The sequence below is a fragment of the Monodelphis domestica genome, chromosome 3 (genome assembly GCF_027887165.1).
Source record: "Monodelphis domestica isolate mMonDom1 chromosome 3, mMonDom1.pri, whole genome shotgun sequence".
In the NCBI taxonomy this organism is placed as follows: Eukaryota; Metazoa; Chordata; class Mammalia; order Didelphimorphia; family Didelphidae; genus Monodelphis; species Monodelphis domestica.
The window spans coordinates 190759311-190769701 of NC_077229.1; the positions used below are offsets into that span (position 1 = coordinate 190759311).

Consider the following 10391-nt stretch of genomic DNA (forward strand, 5'->3'; position numbering starts at 1 on the left):
GTACACACTCAGAAAATTTCTAGGAAGGTCTAAGAAAGCCAAAAATCAGTCACGGCCTCTGCTCCATGATATTTTCAACTCGAGGTAACAGAGCGGACCTACATCGCAAACAAGGCACTTCCAGACGTATTAAATATGCGTGCGTGCGTGCGTGGGCATACACGTATGGATATTGAATGTGCCCAGGCTTAGGCGATAGCCTTACCTCTTCCAAGGCATGCACTCCCAATCTGTTCGCCTATCTCTAGCGCGACCAAACCACTCTCACTTGGGGAAGGATCGCTTTCCTCGATGAATCCGGCTAAACAATAAAAGAAGCACCCTCCCGGCAGCGATAGCATCTAAACTAGATTAAAACGCAAGCGGACGCCACGAAAACTGCGGGGCAGAGGGCAGATATATTAGGGCTCTACCTACTCCCACATGCAAGAACTCTGCCCGAGGGAAGGCAGAGAACTGTGCTGGCCCTAATACAGGACAAGACAGGCCTCCCCTGAGCTGCAGCGGCGTGCACTGTCTCCTAGAGAAAGGCTGGTCGCAAAGTCTGCTCAGCCTTGGACAGCTTCTGGAAAAGTGATTCTTCACTCTGAGGCTGTGGCCGAGATTTCCCAAACTGACCCGAACACCTTCAAGAAGTAACGTTTTTCATAGGAAGCAACCTTGCAGTGGATGGAGCCTTAAGTTTGGGTTCTTAATTCTCTACTTGGTTGGCTGATTCCCATTACTATTCCTAGCATTGCTGCTGCTTCCTTCTCTCACTCCCTCTTCCCCCTCCCTCAACGAAACAAAGTCCAACTGTGTCACACGTGAGGAATGAAATTTCTCTGACCTTTCCACCCAATGCTGTGTTCCTAAATACACGTGTGTCTCCAAAACAAAAGGCGGCGAGTGATGAGTAAACAGTTAATAATAATTCTCTGGGACAGGGTGAGGAGGGAGAGAAGGAAGGAAAAGAGAAGAGAAGAGAAGAGAGAGAGAAGAGAAGAGAAGAGAAGAGAAGAGAAGAGAAGAGAAGAGAAGAGAAGAGAAGAGAAGAGAAGAGAAGAGAAGAGAAGAAGAGAAGAGAAGAGAAGAGAAGAGAAGAGGGAAAAGGGCGCAGAGGATTCCCAAGACAAGAGGGGAAAAAGAGATAGGTGGCACCTCGTTTACTTTTAGACGTGGGCTATATTGACGGTGGCTAAAGCCTCAGGCAGTTTAGGTAGAAAGAGTAATTATAACATAGTGGTTCAAATCTAGCCTTCGGCAACAGGCAACATTCCACACACACCCGCCCTCCATCTCTCTCTCTCTCTCCTTCTCTCTCTCCCTCTCTCCCTCCCTCTCTCTGTCTGTCTGTCTGTCTGTCTCTCTCTCCCTCTGTCTCTCTCTCCCTCCCTCCCTCTCTTTCTCTCTCTCGGTGTCTCTCCCTCTCTGTCTCTCTCTCTCTCTGTCTCTCTCTCTCTCTGTCTCTCTCTCTCTCTCTCTCTCTCTCTCTCTCTCTCCCTCTTCTCTCTCTCCCTCTCTCTCTCTCCCTCTCTCTTTCTCCCTCTCTCTTTCTCCCCTCTCTCTCACCTCTCCCTCCTTCGTTCCCCCCTCCCCCGTCTCTGTCTATCTATATGTCTGCCTGTCTGTCTCCCTCACACACACGGAGTCATTCGATTTATACCTCTAATACACACCCCTTCCCGCCTACCTCCCCTACTTTCCTCCACTTGGCCGCCTGCATTCACAAATCCAGAGGATGATTAAAACCATCAGAGTTTTAACAAAGGTCCTCTTTGATTCTATTTATTTTCTCCCCCAGCAACGCTCTCCTAGAGCCCACTAGAAACAACTCCCGGAACCTCGTAAGGGGACAAGAGCAAAAGGGGAGGAAAGTAGAGTTGGAGAATAGAGGAGGGAAAGACAGAAAATACAAACAAATAAGACGAAGTCACCCCCGCTGTAATGTATAATTAAAGCTAATTAAAGGAAAGAGATTACCAAGCAGCAGAAGAAACTCGCAGAGAAAGCGTCCCCTAACTTTGGACTTGTGACTTCTTAAAGACGCCAGAATCTATATATAACCTGGATAGGCATCCCCAATGCCTCTAACCCATAACTGTTAATTTTCAAAACAAAAACTGCCGAAATTCAAAAGAAGTACCCACTATCCACTGTTCTGACCCCAAGAACCAATTTTTTGGCTGTTTGAAGTGGATAAATTAAGCCCTGGAGTTTCTTCTGAAATGAATAGTTCTTTGGATATTTGATTGTAGAAACATTTGAATGAAGTCAACCGGGATAAATTCTGACACCTGCTTGCCTTTTTTTTTTGCAGGCCTGAAAACAATCTCAAAACAGGCACAGGTAGAAAACATTAGGAACAAGACAGCCTCCTTAGTCACATAAGCTTCTGTTCTCCACTGTGTCCAAATGGACTGCCCAGCGGGCCAGAAATGCTACAGAAATGTTTACAAGAAACTTGACCGATTTGTTTTTATTTCACCCCACTAGACAGCCATTATTAACTCCAGTAAACTCAAGCTAAAAGGAGAAAACAGTGAGAAGCAGGGGAGAAAAAAAATGCCTGAACCAGAAATACAGACCTAAACCTGTTTGACCTAGGGGAGAAACTTCAGTATAAACTCTGCTATCTTCCTAGACTATTGGATTACCTTGAGGGTGTGGGGGAGGGAAGGAAAGGTGACAGGACTGAATCAGAAGCCACGTAATACAGTTTTGACTGAAATTAGTTTGTATTTATTTGCAGCAAACCTTTAACAATGATCAAATTTTGACAACAAACAACAGCAATTACTGCTAAGTGTTGCCTTTAGATAAGAGCGGCAGATAGGAAACTGTATTATCTTGAAAGCAAACTTAAAGGCCCTAAATATCTGTAATCAAATAGTCATCTCCCCAAAGTCTGATTGACAGGGTGGATCATTCTAAGATAATGAATTTATTACATTTCCTAGGTTATTTACAAAGGAGGAGGTCCAGTCAAGATTGCCCCTAGGATCTCCCTGTAAATTAGCAAGAACAATTACTAGGAGAAGCCATCTTTCCCCAAAGGGGTGGTATTTTTACCTTAGTCCTTCATCTACTCATTTAAAAATACTGTTGTTTCCCATGCTTTAACAATAATGAACTGTCCCTCAAACAGATCTAAAACAGTTTCTCATAAAAGATTATTTCTTTTCAACAAAACAGTAAGAATTTTTAAAAATCCATCTACATATTGCATGGAAGACAGCAAATATCAACTCTCTCTTTATAGATATGATTTTTCCCCCTTAGGTAGGGTTGGACTTAATAGGAAAAATAAACTTATTAAGCATTTACTTCCCACAAGGATATGTAATCTATATTTCCATTGTGTATTTTAGACAAAAATTAGTCATGTGTTCACTTGAGTATGACTGGGAGTCTCTCCATAGATACCCTTCCTTTCTAGACATACACCAATATATATCCTGCAATACTGTTGCTCTTTCATGGACTTAGTATTTCCAGATTGTGTAACTTCATCACTGAGAAAACGTTTCTTTATTTGCCAACTTAGATCTGCTCAGGAAAGTATTTCTTTTTCCTAGTCATAAAACAAATTTACTACATGGAAATTTGCGGAAGATTTTGTAGGAAAAAAACAAGACACTTCTTTTGGATTCAAGGTTTGACTGGGATTTTTTTTCTTTTCAGAGATTTAAGAAATATGAGTCTTCTACCATTAAATCTCTGGCATTAAATACTTTTTCCTAAACTAATTAAAGACGTATTAAAATATCCAGACTCTAAAGCCTCACTCAAATTGAATGGTAATTTATTAATAAACAAACAATAAAACACCTTCAGAATATGTTCAACAAAAAGAAAAATGATTGATAGAATAAGATTAATACAGTTTCCCTTTTATAATGATAAAAAAAATTCAAAGTTTCAGGCAATTTAACGTCAGGTTTTGGAAACACTTTCTGGCGTTTGGTCCACAACATCCCACTACAAATTAAAAATAAATTACTATGTTGCAATTTACATTTTAAAACAAGTCCATGGGGGGGGGGGGGGAGAAAGCAACTGCAGTATATAGGATTTCCCTCCCCCCGCACCCCCTTTAAACATACGGTAAAATAATATCTTAAGGATGGAGTTGAGGGATGAGGTTGGGAAGGAGGGGAATGGAAGATGTTAAAGGGGAAGGAAAACGATCTCTGAAAAGCAAGAAGAAACTTACGTGTTATCTGGAGTAACACTGTCCTTTAATAAACCAAGATTTTGCTGTCTCTGTACAAAATAGTTTACAGTTTGGTTTATTTAGGGAGGGCAAGGTGGCTCTGAAATTAATAAGAAAATACAGTTTTCTTTGTGCTGATGATTTGTTTGGTTAGGCTTATTTTGGGGAGAGGTTCTGCTGGTTTGTAAGTGAGTTTAAAAGTTTTGTTATTTTTAATTGGGGATTTTTTTTTTTTTGGTTTCGGTTTTGGATCGGAATGGGGGTGGGGGTGGTAAATCAGGCTGCTTTGCTTGCTTTGTTTTGGTCAGAACTTGCTGCAGTCATAGACAAAGCCCCTGACGTGCGGTAGAGCGACTGGCTGGAAGGAAAGGCCATTTGACAGCTGCTATTCCCATTCACCGGAGAGTTGTTCAAGCCAATCCTCTGCGACTCGAACATCTCCCTCACAGAGTGAAAGTTCTGCTGTTGTGCTGGGTAACCCGCTGCCGCGGCAGCCGCGGCCGCACTGGCCAAGTGGCCTAGGTCTCCAGCAGCCTGATTCAGGTACCAAGAGGTCAGACGCCCTTGGTGGGCCGCCGGGTGGTGAGTCGGTTCCTGGCCGGCGTGACTCAGGGAAGATGTGCTGCTGCTGGTGACTGGGGGCAGAGAGTAGTCGGGCAAAGGATCATCCACTGCTGAGCTGCCAGTACCCCCTGGCCCGCCCTGTAAATGACCTGCCCTTTCTCCAGCTGCGTACAGGCTCATGGCTTGCATGTTGCAGTGGTAGGTCCCAGCTCCTCCGGCGCCGCCGCCGCCGCCGCCTCCCCCGCCGCCGCCTCCCCCGCCACCGCTGCCTCCACCTCCGCCGCTGGCGCTGCTAGCGCTAGCGCTTTGGCTGCACGGGGAGCTGTAGATGGAACTCTGTCCTGGGGAGTATCCGCTGAGCGACAGGGAAGGAGGGATGCCGGTCTGGATGAAGCGGTGGCTGTGGAGGCCAGGAGGCTGGAACCAAGCTCCGCAGATGACCCCTGCGGCGAGCCCCGAAGAGAAGTCATGATGTTGTCCACGCTGAAGCCTTGGCTATGCTGTTGCTGTTGCTGTTGCTGCTGCTGCTGCTGTTGCTGCTGCTGCGTGTGCGGCGGCTGAGGCTGCGGCTGCGGGGTGTGCTCCCCCCCGTCTAGGCTCAGGGACCTGTTGGAAGGTATACTGCCATGGGGGCTGCTGCCGCTGGATAGGCTACTGCTGCTGCTATCGGGACTCTCGATTTTAGGGACCGCAGCACTGCTGCCGCCACCGTGGGCGCCGCGGCGGGGGACAGTGGCTGGGGGTGGTGGAAGAGCACGTACCATTCTCTGTCTTAATATCCTGAATTCTCACCGGCTGCTGCTGCTGTTGCTGCTGCTGTGAACTCCCACCTCCAGAGCCCCCTGCTGCACCGCTTTCGGCTTGCTCGGATTGCTGCTGTGGCTGCGGCTGCTGCCGCGGCGGAGGCTGATGGTGGACTGCTGCTGGGATTGCTCCTTGAGGTGTAGACGGTCCTTCTCCTCCTTGTCTTTGACAGCATCCTTCTTCTTGAAGCGTCGCCGCCGCCGCAGAAAACTGCCGTTCTCGAACATATTGTAAGAGTCCGGGTCAAGGGTCCAATAGCTGCCTTTGCCGGGCTTCTTGTCGTCCCGGGGGCACCTTGACGAAGCACTCGTTGAGCGAGAGGTTGTGACGGATGCTGTTCTGCCAGCCCTGCTTGTTGTCCCGATAGAAAGGGAAGCGGTCCATAATGAACTGATAGATACCGTTCAGAGTAATCTTCTTGTCTGGGGCATTCTGAATGGCCATGGTGATGAGAGCTATATAGCTGTAGGGAGGCTTCACCATGTCTTTGGGTTGAGGCTGCGGTGTATAAGGTCCATAGGCACGGGCCATGCCGCCGGGGTACTGCTCATGGGCCGGATGAGAGTACATACTCATGGGGGCCGGCATGGCCGTGTAGCCACCCCCGGCGGCGGCCGCAGCCGCCCGGTAATAGCTCTGCTCTCCGCCGAGGTAAGGCACCACTCCCAGGGAGTTGGGGCTGGACACGGAGTAGCGCGCCTGCATGGCCTCAGCCCGGTGCTGCTTCGCTCGCCGCTCTCCCCCGCCCCCCCCTTCACCCGCCTCCCCCCCACCCTTCCTCCGGCCCTCTGGCGGAGCCGAATCGAGCAGAGCCGAGCTGAATCTCCAAGTCCAAGTCCCTGGGCCCGACTACTCTCACTGGTCCCGTGTGTCTCAGTCCTCCGCTCTTCGGCTCACTCGTTCCCTCTGGCACGCTCCTCTTTCTGGTCTTTTTCTGCGCCACACTGCCCAGACCCACCGCGTCCCCTTCGCTTCCTTCGGTCACAAACAACCTTCTCCCAGAGTTGAGTTTCTTCTCTTCTTCGCCTGGGGCGAGGCAGGCGTGGCGGGGGCACCGGAGACGGGGGAGGGATGGTGCTGGAGGTGGGGGAAAGCGAGTCCAGGCAAGGAGGAAGAAAACGGCCCAGGACAAACTTGTGAAGCAACTTCCCAGCACAAATGGAAAAAGAAGAAGAAGGGAAACACCACTTCTCGCCAAAGCGGCTGTCACACTCCCAGCGCCTTCCACGGGAATCTGCAACAAGTGGCCTGCAAGGAAGGAAAAATAACCTAGGGGGTGGCTTGGTGTTGGGGGAGGGGGAGGAGAGAAAAATCCACCTTCCGAGGTCCCTAACGTCAACTTTCTCTCTCTCTCTCTCTCTCTCTCTCTCTCTCTCTCTCTCTCTCTCTCTCTCTCTCTCTCTCTCTCTCTCGCTCGCTCGCTCTCTCGCTCTCTTTCTCTCTCTCTCTCCCCTTCGCGCGCGCGCGGACGCTTAAGGAAGCATTGGGAAAACTTCTGAACTTTTGAGCATCCGTCACCCAGGCAAGGACTTTTTTACGCAGTTACTTTTTTTTACCCCTGTGCAGCGGAGCTCCGCCTAGTTTTCGACAGGCCAACCAATGAGAAACAAGAACCGCCTCTGAATGAGAAGGGAGGAGGCAGGAGGAGGAAACACACGCGCGCGCGCGCAGACACGCACATATACACACAATCTTCGGTGGCGGTGGTAGCGGCAGCAAGAATTACTGCGCTGAGACTGACCACACACACTCATCCACTCATTTTCTTCCCCCTTACAGTACTTGTCTTGTGCACACACATCCCTGCCATATTCATAAATAAAACCAATACAGTAAATTTGTAAACTTCCTTTGCACATATTTTACACATATATTTCCTCATTTCTCATCTCCTCTACCAAAGTTACACACACACCATGATGAAAGTATGTCTATCCTCACAAAAACACAAAGACTGTTCACATGCACATTTCACGTAGGGCCTATTCTGTCTCCTCCCCCAATATCTTTTTTTCCCCCTGTCAGTGCTTTCAAACATCCTCAGCCCTTCGATTCTTACTGCTATTCCACTGGCTTATTTGTACTCACATCTGTCTGGCAATACTCATGTACATCTCTCCCTGTCCCTCATACATACACTATGATTCTTATTACCTTTTTACTCGTAAATGGATCTCCAGTTTACACACAAAGACACACAAACTCTCAGTCCCTCTTTCCTCCCTTCCTCCTCCTCCCACGCTGTACATTTGTACATTCCTAAGATATCTATATACTACACCCACACGTGTGTTCAAATATCCTGCATTTGGTAACATGCTACTTGAAAGCAAAGGACACAATCACAGATAGTTCTGTGTCCTCAATGGAAAGGTAAGAGTTATCCCTTCCTCCTTCACCTTTTCAGACACCCACCCCCATCCCCCAGTGTCCCCTGCTCTTTATAGCAGTCAGGATTAAAAGGGTAAAGAAGACAAAAAAGGAGTAGAAGGCATATCTTGAACTGGGGAAGGCTGCTGCCTAGCCAAAAATTTATTGAAGGAATTCCATTCCTCCTTTTGGCAAAGCTTTTGACAAGTCTTCTAAAACCCCTTTCTCCCACTCCCACCTTTTAAGAGTCAACCTTTATGGACTTTCCTTTGTCAGTTTGTCAAAGATTGTGTCAGCTAGCTGGACTGTTTATAAATACAGTTTTCCTTGTACTAGTCTTTTACTTGCTTGATCAGGTAATTTTTACTAGTTTGCTCAACCCTCCCTTGACCTTACTCCCTTACTCCCACCTCATCTACTCAAATCTCCTTTCCCCTATTTTTTTTAGTAAAGGGAGAATCCCCCCCCCCATGATGTCTGAGGGAATGTTCAGTGGCATTAGCAGGTATGGTGACAATCAAATAAATGTGTTCAAAATATTTAACGGTTTCTCTAAATAATTTTTCATTTCTTCATGCGCCTGCTCTGCTGGAGTTTCAGAAACAATGGTTCCTTTTAGTGAAATATTTAAAACAATACTTCCACGATGACTAAATAACTGGATGAAGAAGAACTAAGATCAATAGGAAAGCAATTCCCGTCTCTATAGTCATGTTGGCAGAACTTGAATTTTGACATCTGAGTGCAAATGTAGTAAATTTAGTGAATACTGAGGGGAAAAGAGGTGAAGGCAAAGAAAACCCAAAAGAGTGAGGAATATTGAGCAAGTCTGAAACATAGAGATAGATGTGGAGGAGGAGGAAGAGGAAGAGGAAGAGGAAGAGGAAGAAGAAGAAGAAGAAGAAGAAGAAGAAGAAGAAGAAGAAGAAGAAGAAGAAGAAGAAGAAGAAGAAGAAGAAGAAGAAGAAGAAGAAGAAGAAGAAGAAGAAGAAGAAGAAGAAGAAGAAGAAGAAGAAAGAAAGAAGGAGAAGGAGAAGAAGAAGAAGAAGAAGAAGAAGAAGAAGAAGAAGAAGAAGAAGAAGAAGAAGAAGAAGAAGAAGAAGAAGAAGAAGAAGAAGAGATTATCTATTAAGCTAAACTCACTGCTTGATTTCGAATTTCAACAACACAAATTATTGTGGAAATTAAACAATGCCTTTTGTTTTGTTTTGCTAAGAGACAGTGGCAAGGTTTGGGAACTTGTGAAAGCGAAGACTGTGATGCATTTCACACTTCAATTCTCCCCCACCTCTGAATTTCTGACTAGTTTTGACACCAGACGTGTTGGAGGAGCCTTTTGGCTTTCTGATCTCTAATCTCTGCTTTCTTGATTGGTACTGAAATCTTTGTTGAAGCCTCATCGGACAAATTAAATGAATGTATTTTAGGTCATTCAATACAGAGTAAAGAGGAAGGTGGCTAATTCTTTGACATAATTTAAAAGGGAGGAAAATCAGTCCATTTCAGATGAAATTTTTAAATGAATCCTAGTTTTGAAAAAAAAAAAGGCAAACTACTCCTAGAATAAGGAGGTGGTGGGAGGGGAAGATAAAAAAAAAGTTATTTCTTGTACCAGAATTAAAGTGTTGAACCACTATTGTTTCAGCTGATATTCCCCGGGGCTGATAGTCACCTGATGTTTCTAAGGAAATATATTTAATTGATATGTTGGGAGAAATAATGGAGTCAAAACAAAAGGGCTTAATATCTTCCAGGTCCCCGGAATGTTTTGCTGAGCTAAAATGCCAGTATTCTTAGTCTATTTTTTGTTCAAATCTTGAAGTTGTCCCATCTACACTGTGTGCCCATCTAACTCAATTAGTTTATACATTGTCTTTTGTTTGCTTTGATTCAGTTTTCCTGAAAATCAAGTAAGTGAAATCCACTGAACTCCTACCTTTGCTAGAGTATGACTTTAAATTATATCCAAAGTGGGATGTATGGAGAAGAATCCCCTGATAGAGATTCCTTTGTTTTTGTTAATTCAGGAAATGCTGAGCAGTCACTTGGTTTTGCAATACAGTATTGCGATATCTCTCTCTCTCTCTCTCTCTCTCTCTCTCTCTCTCTCTCTCTCTCTCTCTCTCTCTCTCTCTCTCTCTCTCTCTCTCTCTCTCTCCCTCCCTCCCTCCCTCCTTTCCTCCCTCTCTCCCTGCCCTCTCCATTCCCTAAACTGACAATTCATAATGTATGTGATCTAAACTGTCAAAGGAGAGGCATTCTTGTTCCTCTAGTTTAGTTATAAAAGTTGCCTTTGTGAAATTAGTAAGTGGCATCCAAATGAGGTTTTTTGTTTTTGTTTTTGTTTTTCTTTTTTAATGGGGAGGAGGTTTAGGATAGAGGAACAATTTTTACCAAGATCAGCTTTCCATTGATTTAGTGGTGGATCTCCTCCAGGAAAAGTAATTGGTATTTGTGT

General features: G+C 45.8%; 1 protein-coding gene across 1 annotated transcript; it reads right to left on the bottom strand.

Annotated features, from left to right (window-relative positions):
- Window positions 1–3767: 3767 nt before the first annotated feature.
- Window positions 3768–6318, bottom strand: FOXC1 (forkhead box C1). The gene is given in 6 exon segments (XM_007488052.3): window positions 3768–4528; window positions 4531–5142; window positions 5145–5508; window positions 5510–5668; window positions 5671–5853; window positions 5855–6318. Coding segments are annotated over 6 exon segments (1761 nt in total). The 5' UTR covers window positions 6269–6318; the 3' UTR covers window positions 3768–4499.
- Between the last annotated feature and the right edge of the window lie 4073 nt (window positions 6319–10391).